The sequence below is a fragment of the Hevea brasiliensis genome, chromosome 10 (genome assembly GCF_030052815.1).
Source record: "Hevea brasiliensis isolate MT/VB/25A 57/8 chromosome 10, ASM3005281v1, whole genome shotgun sequence".
Classification (NCBI taxonomy): domain Eukaryota; kingdom Viridiplantae; phylum Streptophyta; class Magnoliopsida; order Malpighiales; family Euphorbiaceae; genus Hevea; species Hevea brasiliensis.
The window spans coordinates 98,267,339-98,288,309 of NC_079502.1; the positions used below are offsets into that span (position 1 = coordinate 98,267,339).

The 20,971-nt window shown below is 33.1% G+C and overlaps 2 protein-coding genes and 2 non-coding genes across 5 annotated transcripts; 3 read left to right on the forward strand and 1 right to left on the reverse strand.

Annotated features, from left to right (window-relative positions):
• Positions 1-1,230: 1,230 nt before the first annotated feature.
• On the forward strand, positions 1,231-3,895 carry LOC110668202 (protein ACCELERATED CELL DEATH 6-like). The gene is made up of 3 exons (XM_021829352.2): positions 1,231-2,108; positions 2,437-2,981; positions 3,079-3,895. Exons 1-3 carry the CDS (start codon positions 1,313-1,315, stop codon positions 3,814-3,816), a joined length of 2,079 nt encoding a protein of 692 aa, XP_021685044.2. The 5' UTR covers positions 1,231-1,312; the 3' UTR covers positions 3,817-3,895.
• A 288-nt stretch (positions 3,896-4,183) lies between these two features.
• Positions 4,184-4,256, reverse strand: TRNAV-UAC (transfer RNA valine (anticodon UAC)). Its single transcript has one exon. It is a non-coding gene; the product is annotated as a tRNA-Val (tRNA).
• Positions 4,257-4,378: 122 nt separating this feature from the next.
• Positions 4,379-19,411, forward strand: LOC110668234 (tetraspanin-19). Of its 2 annotated transcripts, none has more exons than XM_021829387.2 (7): positions 4,379-4,552; positions 4,631-4,800; positions 5,918-6,017; positions 16,503-16,583; positions 16,717-16,821; positions 17,466-17,654; positions 19,043-19,411. In XM_021829387.2, exons 2-7 carry the CDS (start codon positions 4,634-4,636, stop codon positions 19,052-19,054), a joined length of 654 nt encoding a protein of 217 aa, XP_021685079.1. In that variant the 5' UTR covers positions 4,379-4,552; positions 4,631-4,633; the 3' UTR covers positions 19,055-19,411. The 2 variants fall into 2 exon arrangements, with proteins under 2 accessions (XP_021685079.1, XP_021685080.1); XM_021829388.2 differs by having other exon boundaries at positions 4,409-4,471.
• On the forward strand, positions 13,845-13,951 carry LOC131170113 (small nucleolar RNA R71). Its single transcript, XR_009141054.1, has one exon. It is a non-coding gene; the product is annotated as a small nucleolar RNA R71 (small nucleolar RNA).
• Positions 19,412-20,971: the final 1,560 nt, after the last annotated feature.

Sequence of the window (20,971 nt, forward strand, 5' to 3'; positions counted from 1 at the left end):
TCCAATATTATTTGTTTTCTTGTACTATTATGTTGCAATATTTTCTCTCTTCCCAAACAGCTGAACAGTTGATATCCATTAGTTACTGAAACTTCAAATATAAGTGAAGGAGCAAGCTAGCTAGGACATTCGTTCAATAATTAATTGAGAACTAACCACTTTTTCTTTTTTGCTTTGTAATTTTCTAATGTCTTTGTATTCGAATAATATATAGAATATAACAATAATCTGGAAAGCAAAATCTAAGTCTAATGCAAGCATGAAATATGAAATATATTGGTAATCTAATGAACACCTTTTTCTTTTACTTTATGCTTTTATAATATATATATATATATATATATATATATATATATATATATATATATATATATATATATATATATATATATATATATAATATGGACTAGCTGAAATTAATTATTAATAGATCAATAATTGCCTAAATTAATTAGTAATTTAAAGTACACCACAACACCTTTTCAGAATAGAAGTGATCAAACTAGAGTTTTCTATAAGATAGACTCGACACTTTTATTTTAACAACGCTTATTTATTATTATTATATAAAAAAATAAAAATAAAAATTTTAAAATATATATATATATAATTTTTATATATGATTATAAATAAAAATAATTAATGACACTGTAGTATGAAGAATTTAAAAGAAATATTAAAATAATAGATCGAAATTGATCCTAAACTTTGCATCTTCTTTCAAATGTAAAGAGGAGACAGACATTTTTGTTTTACAGGAAATTTTATTCTTTAATAGGAGATCCATCTTTATCTTTGCCTTTTCTTTTTTCCTATTCTTATGCTTTAACTTTTTTTTTTTTTTTAATGACTTCATTGAGAAAAAAGCAAAATGCGTCTCCCAGCCACTCACAATGGATGGGATAAACCTAATTTTCTTTTCTAAGTAGGGAATTGGGTAAATAAGAACTTAAATATTAATTTGTCAGAGTAATATGACTTGACTGCTAGATAAGTTAAATTAGGCAACTTAAAAGGTTTTAGTTCTTTATTATCTTTATGTTTGTTAGGAGTTTGAGCTCGAATATATAAATGAGGATTTTTGTTGTCTAGATCAAATTTACAATAAATCAAAATGAATCTCATATATTTGTGATTTGTATTTTAAGTGCATGATTTAGAAAAAAAATTTCTTGCAAATTAAATTATATATATAAGCACATAAGTGCACACAAATAACTCTTTATATCCCTTCTGCACACAAATAAGCAGAACCTTCTCCTTGCGTCCCTTCGCCGCCTCAGTAGAAGATTTCAGTGTCTTTAAAGCCTTAATGGCTCTCAGTATACATGTAGATGAAGAAGGAAGGTTGGAGCGGAGAAGCAAGCTGCTACAAGAATTGATGATAGCAGCAGAAGGAAAGCCAGAATTGGAACAATACGCGCAACCTTGGTTCATAGATCAAGAATTATATAAAGCAGTAAAGGAAGGCAATGCAGACAACTTCCTTGAAGCCTTGGCAACAGTTTCAAAAAATCTATCTCTGCAGTCCATCTTTAATCAAGCAGGCCCCTCGCAGAATTCATTGCTTCATTTGGCGGTAAATTTCAAAAAAGAAGATATTGCAGAACTCATTGCCTGCCATTTTCCAAAACTTATTTCCAGGCAGGATATGAAAGGCAATACGGCTCTGCATTTTGCTGCTAGAATGGGAATTCTGAAGACCGTAGAAATTCTTGTAAGGTGTGCAAATGAATTATCTACTGCAGATGTTTCAAGCTCATCTTCCTCTACACCCAAGAATGACCCAAATAAGAATCTAGAAACAAGCAGTACTAAAAATCGATTAGCGATGATGAAGAATAAGCTTGGAAACACTGCTTTGCACGAGGCTGTGATTAATGATCACTATGAAGTGGCTCGATTCTTGATTCTTGAAGATCAAGAAGTGTGGTATTTTGAAAACGAGGAAGGCTGGTCACCAGTGTGTATGGCAATCAAAACTGGAAACCAGAAGATTCTTGGTTTACTATTGGAATTGCAACCTCCAGCAACCCGTTGTGGCGATGTACTCTCAAGGCTACAAGGAAACTCACCAGCTCATGTTGCCATAAATGAAAAAAGATTAGGTATTTATCAGCAGGAATCACAGTTCTTTTCTTTCTATATAGTATGTGCTTGTGATCTATATATATCATCACTCTCTCGTAATCTATTATTATAGAGAAATTCTTAGGTAGATTTAGTTTACCACATCATTATTCAAAAACTATATCAACAAACTACATCAATGATATTATGACATGTTAGGATAGTGGTGGATAAACTTGTGAATTATTTATAATTATTTCAATTATTGTGAATAATGCGGCAAGAATTTCTCATTATTAATTATATGCCAACAAAAAATCTGCCTGTCTTAGAAACAAATAAATTGAAATATTTTTCGCTTTTTAGATATGTTGAAAGAGATGGCGGAAGCAAATCCTCGACTTATGCAGTTCAAAGATGCAAATGGGGGAACTCCTCTTCACTGGGCGGCATACAGAGGTGATCTTGATGCAATTGGCTTCCTTTTAAGTGTATCTAGATCAATCATCTTTGAAAAAGATAATGATGGCTGCTTTCCAATTCACATTGCATCCAAAGAAGGTAATGTTAAGGTAATCAAAATGCTGGTTGAGTGCTGGCCTGATCCAGAAGAGCTGCTCACAACAAAAGGTAGAAATATTCTTCATATAGCGGCCATGTATGGAAAAGATAACGTGGTGAGATACATATTGGCAACTCCTAAACTGAGGAAGCTTGTGAATGAGAGAGACTTCAATGGAGACACTCCATTACATTTGGCAGAAGGTTACTGTCATCCTGGAGTTGCGCTTTCTCTCACTCGCCACAAAGGAATCAACTTGAATGCTCTCAACAATGAAATGTTAACTCCTTTGGATGTTTATTGCAAGTACAAGGAAATCTCCGTTTTCGAAGAGATAAAATTGCAAATCGTATAATTCTTCTTCTTCTTCTTCTTCTTCTTCTTCTTCTTATTATTAGCTACTAATAATACTAACAATTCTATTTTTTTATACATGATTTGTACAGAACATAACATCCATTTCTTTAACTTCAGCTGGGTGTGAAAGAAATTTGGATTTAGAGACACACAAGGAAAAGCGAATTGCTTCCACGCTGCCAAACCCAACTAAAATTCAATGGATGAAGGACTATGTTGGGGCTCTGTTAACGGCAGGAACACTTGTGGCCACAGGCACCTTTACTGCTGGATTCGCCTTGCCTGGTGGTTATAATAGCCCTGATAATAACCCAGACAAAGGAACAGCAACAATGATAAACAATCACATGTTTCAATTGTTCATGATTTGCAACACCGCCTCTTTCTATTGCTCCATCATCTGCATTTTGTTCTGTTTTTATGCATTGCTCGGTGATATCGCTGTGCCTGTAAAGGCTTTTATAAATGCACAAAGACTTTTCGGAGTAGCTCTTTTGATGATGTCTCTGGCGTTCATGGCTGCATTACATGTAGTATCAGGCAAACTTTCTTCGCTGTCCTCTCTCCTTCTCATTATGGGAACCATCGCTCTTGCCGTAGTTTTTTGGGACTCCACAACAAATTTGGTTCCACTTGAGAGGAATCTGCCTCTGCTGCGTTCTGTCTCCTACCACATCTGTCGAATACTGGTTTTCGTATATTTGAGATACTATGATTCTGAACCTCCTGCTTACTTATCAGAAGAATCCAGCAGCGACAATAAGAATGAAAAATCCAAGGACATGGATCAAAAGGAATCTGTAAAACATGTAGGAATTGAAGAATAATTTGTTTAATTAGTATGTGTGGAAAGCCTTCTAGAAATTATTATATCATCAGGTACTATGAGATTGTTTGCACTACTTATTGTGTAAGGGTATTATCTACATACATGCATGTGATGTATTTAATTTTATATAATGAATTAATTTTCTTTTTAATTATTTGAAAAAATTTCAAATTTGCATATTTAATTTGAATTCATTATATTATTCTTTTCATTTTTTTTATCATATATATATATATATATATATATGAAAAGATTAAAATAAAATGATAATTAAAAAATTGCATTACGTATCAAATTTTCAATGTAATTTACAGCTTGTTTCCAAGGTTAAGTCCCAAAAATTTATGAAAAATCATTGCTACGAATGTTGCTGCCCAGGATCGAACTGGGGACCTTTAGTGTGTAAGACTAACGTGATAACCACTACACCACAGCAACTCGAATGCAATTTTCTCTTCCCCAAAAACTTATATTTTGTAAAACTAATTTTTCAAAACGACAAAGTGTCTGCATCTTTGTCGTTTTGTTTCTATGATAATTCTGTGTTTAGAAGTCTGGGTGGTTGTTTATTTTTGGATTTTAATGAAACAGAAACAGCCACTGTTTAAAATTATAGAAGAATCCAGCTTGGGTACGGTGAATCCAGCTAATCGGTACCCGAAACACGAAAATCTTTTAACATCCGGGGGGCTAAACCATCAAAGAAGCATTCTTTTTTGGCTTTAGCTTCATAAGTTCTGGACTCTCAATCTAAAGATTTTCTGTTTTTACATCGTTGCTGAGTGAAGCTGATCAATTTTGGGTTTTTGTAGGAAATGGGGAGAGTAATGAGGAGTTGCGTACAATCCGTACTGAAGTTGCTGAATTCTGTCATGGGAATGGTTGGGTTGGGGATGATATTGTATGCAGTTTGGCTCATTAGGGTCTGGCAAAAGGAAATGGGTGACTTACCATTTGATGATTCTGATCGTCTGGCTCCCTGGTACGTGTTTTAGGATTTTTTTTTTTTTTTCTGTTTCCTTTGTGGGGTTTTCATAATTTTTTGTTTGTTTTATCGCCGGGTAAGTTCTAGAAATGATGGAAAAGGAGAGACATTGTAGAAGAAGAGAAGTACTAGAATGTGTGAAATAGAAATCAAATTTTAGGATGCTTTGGTATTTTTTATACTCCATTTGGTATTATATGTTTGGATATTCATTTGATTGTTGAATTGGTGAGTATATATATTAACTGTATTATGTTTGGTGGTCGGGGAAAGGTGCAGGGAGTAGCTATTGAAATTCTTTTGAGGATCGGAATCTTTAGTTGTTTGGACGTTGAGAACACAAGAATAAATTTTGCTTTTTGTATTTGGGTTTTTTATTGTAGGTGAGTAAAACCTTTGCATATTTCATAAATCAACTCTTTTTCAACTTTTTTTCCTTGTAAACAAGAGAAGATTTGGTGCATATGGGTACTAGTTTGAAAAGTAAGTTTGTTTGTGGTTAATGCAGAGTGCTGATCCTTTCAAGTGGACTAATAACTTTTTACAACTTTTTGGTTACCTGTTTTTATAAACTCTTTCCTTTTTTCCTTCTTCATCTAGTGAAACAGAAGAGAAAATAATTTTTTTTAGCCTTATTCTTTTCTTCAGGTCTCAAAACTCTTTTTTTTTTTTCTTTTTTGTGGGAGGGGGTGTTTCGGATGTTATGTTAGCCCCTTTTTGGTTCTTTCTTTGAAAATCCTTTCAGCGCTTAGGACGGGTGTTTTCTATAACAAATTAAAAGGTTACTTTGGAATGAAAATGAAATAATGCTGTCAGTCGAGCTAATTGTTGGAGGGATAACAGTTGATTTTAGTTAGAGTGGGTCATTAACGTATGATACAGTTGAAATGATAAAAGAACCTGTTCCATGTTTGAGCATTGTTCAAAGCATCAGCTCAAATGGCAAGTGGTCAGGGTAGGTTAGCTTAATCATTTTTAAGGCTAATTCTCAATTATGAATGATGCTTACTTGAGCAGATCGTAATTTTTGTTCTTTAATATGAACTGATATGTTGATACTTTCCTCTTGATTACTTTAAAGGCAACTAAACGCTTGTGTTGTCATGGAATGTAGGTTTATTTATACTTTCCTTGGCCTCGGGGTTACTTTATGTGTTATTACATGCTTAGGTCATGTTGCTGCAGAAACTGCAAATGGTTGTTGCCTTTATTTAGTATCCTTTTCTCAACTCTGTTAAATTGAATATCAGCATCCCCTTACCTCCACTACTATATTTCCTAGTTGAATTTTATCTCTATGTTCAAGGACCATTTGGATAAATGAAGATTTGGAATGAAGGGGTGTTTAAATTTGGCATGAATGTCGGAAATTGTGATTTTTCCACTTGTTATTTATGATAGAACCAATGTCAAATACATCTTTATTTCAAATTCACAACTATCCAAATGGCATTCATTATTTTGAACACTTGATCCTCTGATTTCCATAAGACTACTTGTCCCACTTAGTTATCTTTTATTTTATCCATGATAATAAATATTTTTGCGCCTAAAAACATAAATTTTGTTATTTCATTGTAATGAAAGTGAAAACTTGCAAAGTTTGTATTTATAATTGAACCTGTTGCGTTAAGCATGATCAAATTACTTAAGGTAGTCTTGTAAGTTATACTGTATTTGCATCATTCTGTGGCATTTTCTAATGTAAAAGCATTTCATAGCTTACATTTTATCCAACAAAACATACATTTTTAGTTCACTGGAATAAACTGTTGTCAATAGTCAAAAGAATCACACTAAGGTTACCCAGTCTAGTGTTTCTAACAATTGGTGTGAGTATCCGCAAGTATATGGGTCGTCTCAAGTAATAGAGTGATGAATTAAGTATTGTTCCCACGAGGATTTGTCGTTTGAGGACCAAACTATGAATGAAACGATTATTTAGGCTAATGATTGATGAATAATTGGTAAATGTAAATGAGCAAAGTAAATTGATTAATCTAATTGAAATGGGTAAAGAGCAAGCAAATAAATTCTAAATCTAGTTTGCAATTAAACTAAATTAGTAACGGGTAATTTAAATCAAAGTCTAATTATGTTAAAAATGATTTCAGAGTTGGGGGTTTATGCATAAATTAATTGGGATTTGTCTTGAGTATTCCAATTTTAAGGAAAAATAAAGTTTGAAGGTGATTGATTCTAAATTCCTTTGATATCTTTTTCAAGCAAACCAAAGTGTGTTCTAAAATAACCAAACCTACTTTCGTACGATGTTTGATTAATTTAAAACCCATTAAGTTTTGTAATCGATCATTAATTCCTCTTAAAACCGTAGTTTATTTCTAAATCTAAATAATTTTAAGTTTCAATCCTTGATTATCTATCAATAACTTTCACCTTTCGGTCCTTCAATCAAAGATTAACACAATACCCAATGGGTACCAACATTAGACAAGTAAAACAAGCACACAAGGAAGCACACAAGGAAGGAATCAAAACTCATATTTATATAAAATATGGAAATACCCAGTCCAAATCTACAAATTAATCTAAAACATATTTCCCCAACTCTAAAATCGAAAGAGTTTACTCACTCATGTTGGTATTTACAAGAAAGATTGATTGAAAAAGTAAAGAAAAACATGATAAGAGGACTAAAAATAGAAAAACCCAGATAGAAGAACCCAAAACTCTGATTTCTGGAGCTCCCAAAGATGGTTGCAGCAGCTCCTCCCTCAGAAAAATGGCGTCCTCCTCCTCTCTCTCTATTTATAATTTTTTCTTTTCTTTTTTTTCTTCCCGTTTCCTCTTGTGGTAAAAGCTAGAAAATGATACTTTTATATGGTCCTAAAGGTTGCCCTAAAAATAGATAAGAGCCAAGGAGTGGATAGGAAATGAGGTGTAAAATTATCCAAGTTAGCAGCATTATTTACGTTCTGGGCAGTCTGCTTAGGGTACTTCTTCAGCAAATTTCAGCCTCTGGTTGCACTGTCTGCTTTAGGTTAAGCTGACCCTCAGCAAATTTCGGCAGGCTTGGAATAAAATGGGTTTTTCTGCTCATATTTGACTTCCAACTTGACTTGTGCTGCTTACCCTAAGCACTGCTGCTTACCCTAAGCAAGATCTCAAGCTGGATCTTAAGCAATTCTCGGCAGGTTTTGAGATGAAAGCTTGAATGTGTAGGATTTAAGCCGTGCTTGACTAGACTTAAGGTTAAGCAATATGACATACCCTAAGCAACATCATAAGCAAAGTCTCAAGCAAATTTCGGCTAACTTGATCTTTCAAGGTTTGATTTCTTTACCTTTCCTCCATGCTCAAGGAGCTCCAAATTTCTTCAAATCACTTTCTAATGCACTCATTGACCCTCAATTTGTCACAAAAACCTATTAAAAACAATAAAATTTAAAAAATTAAATATAAAGTAACTAAAGTTAACAAATAAGTTAAAATAAAGCTAAAAACATAAAATATACTAAAATATAAGGGCAAATGGATGCAAAACTACCCTAAAATGCCTATATAAAATAAGTGCAACAAATTTTCCCAAGCTCAAACCTTTACTTGTCCTCAAGCAAATTAAAAACAATTAATACAATTTGGGATACCTTACCTTAAATATATGAAAATTACTTATCCAAACTCTCAAGCTTACTTTTAGCCACCAACAAACCATATACCCACTTTCAAGGTACAAAGAATTCAATCCTTACCAAAGTTATCACCGTTTAGCTTTGGGTCAATTATCCATATCATCAAGCCAAAACCAATCAATCACAAAAAATAATCATGCCTAAATAAACTATAGAGTAATCCATAAACTAAAGTGTCTCAAATAATGATGGAAGTAAATGAATGGATTAATGATCTCCCAATCCCATAGACAATTCTCCTATTCCAATCTCTACTAATGTAGCAAAACACCATCAAAAGATCAAAAGGACTTTCAAGGGTTGTAATGGGGCTAAGGGAGTGATAATGTGGCTAACAAGGAAAGGATAAAGGTAACAAAATATGAAAATAACCAAATTATTAAAAGATTAAGACACATTTTTTTCTTTTCCTTTTTTTTTTTTTAATAATCAAATGGGAGAAGGAACTTTACAACTATTCACCAATGCTAGCATATAATTTTGAAGCTTTTGGAAGGACTACATAAATAACATTGACTTTGAATTACAATTGTCCCTTTCAATTCACCCCCAAACTTATTTCTTTGTGTACTTGGGTGGTGAATTACTTTACATACCATAATTGAATTTGCTAGCCTTTTTATTTTAGTCACTTCTCCCAACTAATTATTATATTTTTTTTCTTTTTCTTTTTATTTTTATATTTTTTTTATTTTATTATTATTATTTTTTAAGTGTATCTATCACTCAAAGAATTATTCTCATTGAGGGTAGGTAAGTGTTTTGGTTTATGGCTAGGCATTAATGTGGGTTCTAAAGAAATAAGAGGGATAAATGTAGGCTCAAATTAGTTCCAAATGGAAATTTTAAAGTGAGGTTGGCTAAGGCTGAAATATGGATTTAAAATTCAAAGAATGCCTAGATCATTTCTTTTTTTCAAGTGCATGCTATGATTTCGCTTTGAAAGGTTTAGAAGGATTGTTCTAGGATTGGTGAGACATTAATTAGCTACTTCTTACTCTAGAGTTTTCTCTAAGCACTCAAACTCAATACAATTGATTGGGTGACCCTTGGCTAAGAAGATATAAATTAAGGCAAGGATTTAATAACCTTGCACCTATCCAAAACTTTCAATCCATCAAACCCTTCTAAAAGTAAGCTCAATTGCTCTTCAAAGCAATTTTCAATCCTCTAAGGACAAGGTAAAAAATTATTTTTATGATATGCATAATCCTAAAATGAATGCATAAATCAAATTAAAACTAAGTGTAATCTATATAAAAAATATATGCAAATGTATGTGTATGAGTATATACATGTGTGTGGTATATGTATAAGTGTATGGATTATCTATATATGAATGAATGAAATGCAATAAATAAATGAATGAAAATTTTAAAGAAAATTTTAAAAATTTTGCAAAAATGTTGCCCTCACCCCCAAACTCAAATGAAACATTGTCCTCAATGTCTAAAATGAATGCAAAGATGGGCAAAATTGTGTGAACTAATCAATTAATGAAATATATACAATTGGGGATTAAATCAATATAAGCTCAAAAATTCCAAAATTAACTCAAAATGATATTAACAATGAAGTTTTAGATAGAAAAATGTGAAAAAGTATCCCAAATATATGAATTTACACTGCTTAAGATGTTGTTTAACCCGTTGCGTAGGGTAAGCAAAAGCATAAGCATTGGCAACATACCATAAGCATAAATAATAGAAGGATAAGCTATTACCTCAAAATGATGTTAAACATATGCAGCTCAAAGTAAATTGTGCAACTCATCAATATCAACAAAATTAGGACTGAATAAAAGATAAAGTACAAAAATAATGTGCAAGAAGATGAAAAAGTGTAATGAAATAAGATCTAACAGTTAAATCAAGAATTAAACCAAAAAGCATTCATAGAATAACTATATCCATATCAGAAGATAAAATAAAATAAAATAAATTAAAGGAAATGAATGCAAATATAATCATAAAAACTAATTACCAAAGTATTGCAACTTTTATTAAAATTTGAAGATTAAAATAAACAGATTACAAAATAAACCTAAAACAGAAACTAAAACTGAATTGAAGAACTAAAACTAGTACTAAACTACTGCTACTGTTCAAGCTCTGCTGTCAAGGCTTTACTGTTGTTCAGCTTGCTGCTGGTGGGTCTACTAGTGGCACAAGGCATTTTGCTGGGGTAAGCACAAAATTACTTAAGGTTAAGCATGACTTGCATAGGGTAGTTGCTTAGGTTAAGCATGTAGCAATTGCTGAAATTAAAGATTCTGGGTAATGCTTAGGGTTAAGCAGAATTTGCATAGGGTTAAGCAGAATTTGCATAGGGTACAGCTTAAGGAAAGCATGCAGCAATTGCTGAACTAACGATTCTGGTGTTGCTTAGGGTCAAGCACAAATTTGCTTAGGGTTAAGCAGAATTTGCATAGGGTACAGCTTAGGGTAAGCAACATCATCAGCAAATTTTGGCAGGTTTTGGGAAAAATTGTGATTTTACTTACCAAAAACAGTGCAAATGTTATGGAATGCTATCATGACCCTCAGCAATTACCAAATACATATTAATATCACAAAATTGAAGAATTTAAGCTCATCATCTCTCATAAACTTATCAAGCATAGTGCAAGCATGTGGTAATTAGCTCAAATTAGGCACAAATTGTGATTACCCTTTGCAAACATAATAAGATGGTCTTATTCCTAAGCTTATACCCAAAGCACATTTTAAGTAGCATTTGAGACAAGTTCCAGGCATTCAAAAATTGCAGAAAAGACATAGAAATTGACTTCTCAAGTAGCATGAACAGTAGCATGAACAGTAACATAAACAGTAACTCAAACAAAAACATGCAAATTCTAACAAAACTACAAAAACTATATATACACTAAAAGGTAAAACTTAACAAACACTATTTTTGCATTTTAATAAAGTTCACATCAGTCCTAAATATCAAAATTGATCCTCATTCAAGTTGCATTTTACAAAATTTACACAAGACACAAAATCAAACATGTGCTATCAAGTAGATTTCAATATCAGCAATTTAGCATAAGTTTAAAAGTGTTACTGTTTACAGGGACTAGATAAATGCATGAATTTGCTTTGTACTTGCTCCCTCTCAATTCTTCCTTTCTTTGCTATAAGTCTCAATTTGCCCAATCTTCATGAATAACCTATAAAAGATAAACAAATATAACTTTTGAGTTTAATGAGGGTAAAAACTAAAATGAGATAAAATAGAAAATTAATAAACTATAAAAGGATACGCTTGGGTTGCCTCCCAAGAAGCACTTGTTTAAAGTCTTAAGCTTGACCTTCTTTTCAAAGCTCATGGTGGTTGGAATTGGAAAATATTACCTTCCTTCACAATAGGTGCTGAAATGAATTTATACTTCAACTTTTTCCTATTATATGTGAAAATACTTATTGCTTTGTTTAGAATCCCAACTATATCTTGAAGAATATTCTTACAAACTTTAGATGAATCTCCTCTTTTAAGTGATTTTGATGGAGGCTTGATCTTAACTTTCGAAGCTTCATTGTTAATCAAATGAGGTGGTGAAGCTGACTTTTTCTTTCGCACTTTATGCTGATTGCATTGCATTGGAGTAGCTTGATTTTCCTCTAGTTTAGTAACTTCGGTTTCAGCATCATGCTCTATAACATCTACCTTATAACAAGAATTCATCACAGCTGGTTCCTTAGAATGTTGGAATAAATTAAACTCTATTTCCTCCTCCCCCACTGTCAACTTCAATTTCCCATTCTTTACATCTATATTAGCTCCTGCAGTGGCTAAAAATAGCCTTCCAAGTATGATGGGCGTTCTTACATCCTCCTCCATCTCTAGTACAATAAAATCCACCGGAATGAAAAACTTCCCAACTTTTAATGGCACATTCTCTAAAATCCCAACTGGATACTTTATAGATTTGTCAGCTAACTGCAAAGAAATAGTTGTTGGCTTTAGATCTCCAACCTTTAACTTCTCACATATGGAAAGCGGCATTAAGCTAACACTAGCCCCCAAGTCACATAATGCTCTCTCAATACTTGTTTCTCCAATGTGATATGGTATGGAAAAACTTCCAGGTTCTTTCAGCTTAGGTGGGAGCTTGTTCTGCATTATAGCACTGCACTCCTTAGTAAGTGCAACAATTTCATAATCTTCCAACCTTCTTTTATTTGATAAAATCTCTCTAAAAAACTTAGCATAAGAAGGCATTTAAGAAATGACATCGGTGAATGGAATGTTGATATACAACTTCTCCAAAACTTCAAGGAATTTCCCAAACTGCTTATCTAATTGTGCTTTTTGAAACCTCTGAGGAAAGGGCAATGGTGGCTTATGCAGTCGGGAGGCACATATTTCTCTTCTATTTTCTTTTTATCTTCTTTCTCTTCATTTGCTTCCTTACTAGCTTTAGCTTTAGTTGAAGTGGATTCACTCTCACACTCATCTTTCTTTTCTTTCAACTTTACTTCAATTTCGTGTTCTTCCCCCAATACCTTTTCACTTCTTAAAGTAACAGCATTGCACTGCTCCCTTGGATTCTCAAGTTGGCTAGGAAGCTTCGCAAAAGCTTTACTATTTGAAGAGCTAGCCTGTTGAGCTATTTGATTCTCTAACATCTTATTGTGTGTTGCCATTTGATCCACTTTAGATGCTAATTGAGAAATCATTTTTTGTTGACTTTGATGGCTCATTAATAGAGTCTCAATCATGGCTTCCAATCTAGCTGTCTTGTCTGGTTGTGCTTGTTGTGGTAGAGGTTGTTCTGGTTGTGGTGGAGCAGGCCCATTTTGAGGTTTGGAAATTCCAGGAGGAGGACCTATATTCTACTGAAAATTCTGATGTTGTTGATACCTAGAAGGTTGTTGAAAATTTTGGTGTTGTCCTTGTCTACCTCCCCAAGAGAAATTGGGATGGTTTCTCCATGCTGAATCATAAGTTGCAGAAAATGGGTTACTACCTGGTCTTTGATTGTAGTTCCCCTCATAATCTACTTGCTCACTTGAAAAATCTTGACTGAATGCAGAAAAATCAGTTGCACAGTTAACATTTGCAGCTCCAACATCTACTAAATTACTTGAACCTCCAACTGAAGAATTTACTTTCATGCTTAGCTTGTCCATCTTCCTTGTCAAAGCATCAAACTTAGCATTAATCATATTCATAGCATCAAGCTCGAACATACCAGCTGGTTTCTTGATCTCATTCCTCTCACAAGTCCATTGGTAGTTGTTATAAGCAATTTTATCAAGAGCAGAAAAAGCTTCATCTTCAGATTTCTCCATAAGATCACCTCCAGAAGATGCATCAATTGTACTTCTAATAGCTGGTGAAACTCCATTGTAAAAGTGTTGAACAAGCATCCACTTAGGAATCCCATGATGTGGACATCTTCTTTGCAAATCCTTGTACCTCTCCCATACTTCATATAAGCTCTCATCATCTCTAGGTTTGAAAGAAGTCAGCTCATTTCTTAGCTTAGCTGTCTTGCTTGGTGGAAAATATTAAGCTAAAAATGCTTGAGAAAGTTCATCCCATGTTGTGATAGAACCCAGTGGCAAAGAATGTAACCACTCTTTAGCTCGGTCCTTCAAAGAAAAAGAAAATAATCTGAGTCGAATTGCATCATTAGAAACTCCAATTATCTTTAACATATCACTGATCTCTCAAGAAAGTGTGCTAGATGCACATGTGGACTTTCACTTGGACTTTCCCCAAATTGTGATTGTTGTACCATTTGACAGAGTGCAGGCTTCAGTTCAAATTATTAGCTTCTACTCTTGGTCTTGTGATACTTGGCATGAAATCTCCAATGTTAGGATAGGCGTGATCCTTCACAGAGCGGTTATTGTTATTGTTGGTCATTTCTTATTGTAATTGCTCTTGCTCTTGTGCTCTTTCTTCTTGTTGTTGAGCTTTAAATTCAGCTTTTCTCCTCTTAGATTTTGCTCTTAAAGCTCTTGCTGTCTTTTCTATTTCTGGATCAAAGAATAAATTGATTCCTTCATTTTTTGTCCTTCTCATAAAATAAATTACCTGAAAAACAATATAAACAAATTCTCAAAGTAAAACGGTAAAAGAAAATAAAATAAAATGCCCAAATTAACCAAACAAACAATCGTTCAATATCAAACAAAAATCAAATCCCCGGCAACAGCGCCAAAAACTTGGTGTGCGTATCCGCAAGTATACGGGTCGTCTCAAGTAATAGAGTGATGAATCAAGTATCGTTCCCACGAAGATTTGTCGTTTGAGTACCAAACTATGAATGAAACGATTATTTGGGCTAATGATTGATGAATAATTGGTAAATGTAAATGAGCAAAGTAAATTGATTAATTTAATTGGACTGGGTAAAGAGCAAGCAAATAAATTCTAAATCTAGTTTGCAATTAAACTAAATTAGTAACGGGTAATTTAAATGAAAGTCTAATTATGTTAAAAGTGATTTCAGAGTTGGGGGTTTAGGCATAAATTAATTGGGATTTGTTTTGGGTATTCCAATTTTAAGGGAAAATAGAGTTTGAAGGTGATTGATTCTAAATTCTTTTGATATCTTTTTCAAGCAAACCAAAGTGTGTTCTAAAATAACCAAACCTACTTTCGTACGATGTTTGATTAATTTAAAACTCATTAAGTTTTATAATCAATCATTAATTCCTCTTAAAACCCTAGTTTATTTCTAAATCTAAGTAATTTTAAGTTCCAATCCTTGATTATCTATCAATGACTTTCAACTTTCGGTCCTTCAATCAAATATTAACACAATACCCAATGGGTACCAACATTAGGCAAGTAAAACAAGCACACAAGGAAGAAATCAAAACTCATATTTATATAAAATATGGAAATACCTAGTCCAAATCCACAAATTAATCTAAAACATATTTCCTCAACTCTGAAATCGAAAGAGTTTACTCACTCATGTTGGTATTTACAAGAAAGATTTATGGAAAAGTAAAGAAAAACATGATAAAAGGACTAAAAATAGAAAAGCTCAGGTAGAAGAATCCAAAACTCTGATTTCTGGAGCTCCCAAAGATGGTTGCAGCAGCTCCTCCCTCAGAAAAATAGCGTCCTCCTCCTCTCTCTATTTATAATTTTTTCTTTTCTTTTTTTTCTTCCCGTTTCCTCTTGTGGCAAAAGATAGAAAATGATACTTTTATATGGTCCCAAAGGTTGCCCTAAAAATAGATAAGAGCCAAGGAGTGGATAGGAAATGAGGTGTAAAATTATCTAAATCAGCAGCATTATTCACGTTCTGGACCGTCTGTTTAGGGTACTGCTTAACTCTAAGCAGCTTCTTCAGCAAATTTCAGCATCTGGTTGCACTGTCTGCTTAAGGTTAAGCAGACCCTCAGCAAATCTCAGCAGGCTTGGAATAAAATGGGTTTTTTTGCTCATGCTTGACTTTCAGCTTGACCTGTGCTGCACCTTAAGCACTGTTGCTTACCCTAAGCAGGATCTCAAGTATGATCTTAAACAATTCTCGGCAGGTTTTGGGATGAAAGCTTGAATGTCTAGGATTTAAGCCGTGCTTGACTTACTTCTTGATCAGGCTTAAAGGTTAAGCAATATGACATACCCTAAGCAACATCATAAGCAAAGTCTCAAGCAAATTTCGATTAACTTGATCTTTCAAGGCTTGATTTCTTTAACTTTCTTCCATGCTCAAGGAGCTCTAAATTTCTTCAAGTCATTTTCTAATGCACTCATTGACCCTCAATTTGCCACAAAAACCTATTAAAATAATAAAATTATAAAAATTAAATATAAAGTAATTAAAGTTAACAAATAAACTAAAATAAAGCTAAAAACATAAAATATACTAAAATATAAGGGCAAATGGATGCAAAATTATCCTAAAATGCCTATATGAAATGAGTGCAACAATAATCACTCAAATTCTAATAGCATAGAATTTTTAGTTAATTCCAAAAGAAAAGGAATTTTAGATTCAATGAGCTTTGCTTATTTGGAATGCCACTATGCCAGACATTTTGTGTCTGTTTTGGCCTTAACAGAGTGCAGTATATGTTGTTTGTCTTCTTGCTCTTTATGCTGGAGGCTGGAGTGACTGCTGATGTATTTCTAAACCGTGACTGGGAAGAGGTATATTTCAAGTGTATAAACTCATTTATTTGATTCTTATCCGATGACTTTTGAGGTTACAAGACAACTTTCAACAAATGCTTATTGACAATTTGTATGATTACACTGCCAATTTGATCAAACTTGGTACCAGGACTTTCCGGAGGATCCATCCGGGAGTTTTAATCAGTTCAAAGATTTCATAAGGTCAAACTTTGAGATGTGCAAATGGATCGGCTTGTCAATTGTGTCTGTGCAGGTCTCTCTCTCTCTCTCTCTCTCTCTCTCTCTCTCTCTCTCTCAGAATGTGTGTGTGTGTGTGCACTTTTTTGACATCTCATTTGAAGGAATGGAAAGTGAAGAATGATCATTTAATGAATCTCAACCTGTAATAATCATTCAAGTTTAGCAGAATCATAATGGAGTATCTATATGGTTGCAGTTGCATAAATAACTGTGTTTTGATGTGAGCTCTAACTTTGAGATAAATTAATCCTATAACCTATTAGTTCAACCTTAGCATATCTGTAGAAAACAATATTGTTAGTTATTCCAACTTCTAAAAGTGCCCATCAGCTTTATAAAAACTCCCCTAAAGAGTTCATTGCATTCTCCCTCTAATTCCATGTTCCATGCATTTGCTTGGCTTGGACCTTGCTATATTTATTGTTTAAGTAATTCCCATGGTGGCTTAAGTTTGGAAATCAAGGTTACTGTCTTGCATGGCCATATTCAAAGTGAAATTATGGCTCATGTATAAATTTTAGATTTTTCAGGTCTTAGGTTATTAATTTTTTATCTTTTTTTTTTTTAAATATAAAATATATAGGGGTGAAAAATGAACTTTTCTTTGACACCTTTGAGGTGTGTAACTTGTTAACTGCCTATGCGTTTAATTTGCAGGGACTATCTTTCTTACTAGCATTGATACTCAAAGCGCTTGGGCCGCATCAATATTATGATAGTGATTATGAATATGCTCCTGAAAGGGTTCCACTCCTAAATAATGCTGTTATCCCACCTCCTTATGTTGTTGGTAACCCTATTGTTGGATCCAAAAGCGATGCATGGACTATAAAGACTAATGAAAAGGTAGTTAAGCCTAATTGTTCTAATAACCATGTTGCTCTTAGGCAAATCTATATTTAGCTAAACTGCAAGTACGTCTAGGATTTCTCATTTTCCTCAACAACCTCCCATCTTTATTTTTTGGGCAAATTACATTTTCGTCCCTAAGATTACTTATATTTACAGGTTAGGACTATATTTTCTTAATATGCTTCTCATCCTATATTTGTCTTGATCAGTTAATCTGAAAAAATTTTCTGCTTTGTTAATAATAATTATTGACTGAAAATATAATGATATGACATGTGTAAGTTGCAAGACTAAAGCTCAAGAAATGTATAACTACTGCATGTCGATTTTGGTTTAGGGATTTTTCTGTTGGAGATTGAAATCAAAAAGTTCCACTGAATGGACTAAGTGGAAGAATGTGAAATGCTAGAGATTTTTATGCTTTAGTTTCTGCATCACAGGGAGAACTGAGGGAATAACCAAATAAGAGGCTATATGAGACTTGCAAAATAATATGCAGCGACTTCAAAGAGATTTCAAGTAGGATTAAGAATTTTAGTTCTCTTTCTTTTTTGTTGTGTTTGAATCACAAACACCAGATGAAATGTTGGAGATTGCCATCCAATAGTGGTAATTAAGAGTTATTGTCTTGAGTATTTTACTTGTAGTTGAACCCTAGTGCTGGGAATGTAATTTACCCTAATCTTTATTTCTTCTTTTCTCTCTTATATTCATTGTTCTGCATTGCAAAGGAGAAATCATATCGGTCAACTTGTTTTGATTTGTCCTTGTAATTGGACATTACCCTGCCACAACTCCTATCTATGTGACGTGTAATCAAGTGGCAATCACCAGAAGTCAGGTTAATACATAATGGCTAACATGTGCCTCTAGAATTTTCTTTATTGAACTCCTACATAATTTATTGATCTTTCCTTCTATATTTTTTGCGGAATTGATCTCAAATAAAGTTGAATGGTGAAAAATGATACATATAGTCAATCCCAACTAGTTTGGGATTAAAGTTTAGTTGTTGTTATTATTTCCTTCTATATTTCTAATCTTATTGGTAACTGATCCAAATGAAGATGATAACTGTAATGCAATGGTGCGAATTTCTGCAGTTTTGTCATTTTGGGTCACTAGGGATATTTGAAGCCTTTGCATAATCCAATGCAAGTTAGAGCTGGTTCTCTTCATAACAAAATGTTGTGTTTCTTTATTTCTCCATGTAGTATTTCTATCTGGTTGTTGCTAGGGTATATGATGATTGACTGGAGTCATTTCAACTTTCCTACCTGTTTCTAAAGTATTTAGTCATTTGTGTACAAATCGTAAGACGATTGGCCTGGAAGTTTATCATTACACACTAAATTACTTGTGATTTGTTTCTTTTACAACAGGCCAACAGGTAACAGGATTTCCCCAAAACCGGGCTGGATACTTTGAAAGATGGCAACTGAAGAGGCAGAAGAAGCCTATAATCTGATGTCTAAGAGCTCAGATGAATGTCTGAAGGTTGAAAATAGAAAAGCATACAACTGTTGTACTCTTGGTGGATCCGGCAGCCTGTACATGTGTGAATCGTTTCAGTATTTGCATTCAAAAACTAATGACAGCATCACCATTTCATATATTTAATTTTTTTTTTTTAATGACGAGCTCTTTTTACTAAAACTGGTCATTTATCTTAAATTTGTTTAATGATTTAGAAGTTCTGTGAAATGCAAAGAAGAGATCCATGATTAGTTAATTAATCTGTGTTACTGTAATTCTTTCATTTGTTATGAGACGAATGTGAATCTGTAGGAACACTTGAATCAGAAATGCTGGCTCTGAGATCCTACAGAACGAGTTTCTGCATAGTTTGAAGATTTGAACTCCAATCGGAGCCTTTAAAATTGTGAGGTTTTGAGTGTGAATCCAATCAAAACTTATTGGATAAAAAAAAAAATCCCAACTATTGACTTTCTGATGAATATGGATTGATAATCAAATATCCATTATTTGACTTTCTAGTAATTTATGCAGAATTATGTTGAGTGCACATCTGCCCACATTTGTGACAGAACGTCCAATATATTCTATCACAAGTAAACAATCAAATGAACATTTCCATTTCCATTACATATCTTCCCATTCATATCAAACAATGAATAATAATAATAATAATAATTGAAAATTGTTGTCAATGTGACATGTGCCAACCAACTAAACATTTTCCTAAAGTTTTTCTTTTCCCTTTTTTTTTCGAAGAAAGTAATTGCAAATAAATAGGATCAAACTTTAACCTGAACACCCTAGCATGAAGTTCATACAACCAGTAAAGAGTCTTGAAAGAAAACAGGAAAAGTGAAAGAAATAAATAAAAATAGCTAAAGTAGGCTTCATTCGAGCCTTTTCCCTCCTCCTGATACTGCCCTTTCAAAAGCTTGATTTGGGCACTGATTTTGTGGACATCTGTGCTACCTAAATCAGTATTATAATCAGGACAGTTTTGTGCTGTTAGCTGAAGAGATTCACAAGGTACCTCCTCCAACTGTAGCTACCTTTTAACTACCAAGAAAAATAATCCATTTCTTTACTTCTTTATTAACATAGCATAATGCATTCTTTGTGTTTTCTGATGGATTTTCTCCAAGCATTTATGGTGGTAGAACATTATATAGGGCAAGAAATTAAGATGCCTTTTGCTTAATAGAATGATTTCCATGTGCTTCTGTTTAAAAATAATGGTTAGGGAAACTTTCAAGAAAAATTTATGGTCAAAGTAATTAAAGAACTAATGGGTTTTTATTTATTTTAAAAGATTCCATCAAATCTTCTTTTCAAGAGCTCTATATAACCCTTTTTGATTTGTTCTATGCCTTGTTTTGAAGCTTTTATACATGGCTAGGATTCCCACTAGCTAGCTTTAAACTTGTTTTAAATAACTTATCATAATCATGTGAGAAAGAGTTCTGTGTAATCATATAAATTGATATATAGTCTCTATATATTTTATAATTAAAAAATTTATAATTTTTATAAAATATTTAATTATCGTTATATTGTAGGTCTATTAAATATTATTTTATAATATTTACAAATAATTTGAAACCTTTATCTAAATAATAAAGAAATAGAACTTGTAGACAACTTACATGGAATTGGAGGCAAGTTGTCACATGTGGTGTCCAAGATTATGGACAAAGAAGAAATTTTATACAAAATCCCCTTTTGAAACTTGTGGATTTCATATTTTTCCCTTCTACTGATGTTGGAGTCAGCATCATCTTCCAGATTTACTGGGCATTGGATCATGTCACAGATTCCATCACTAGAAAGAACAA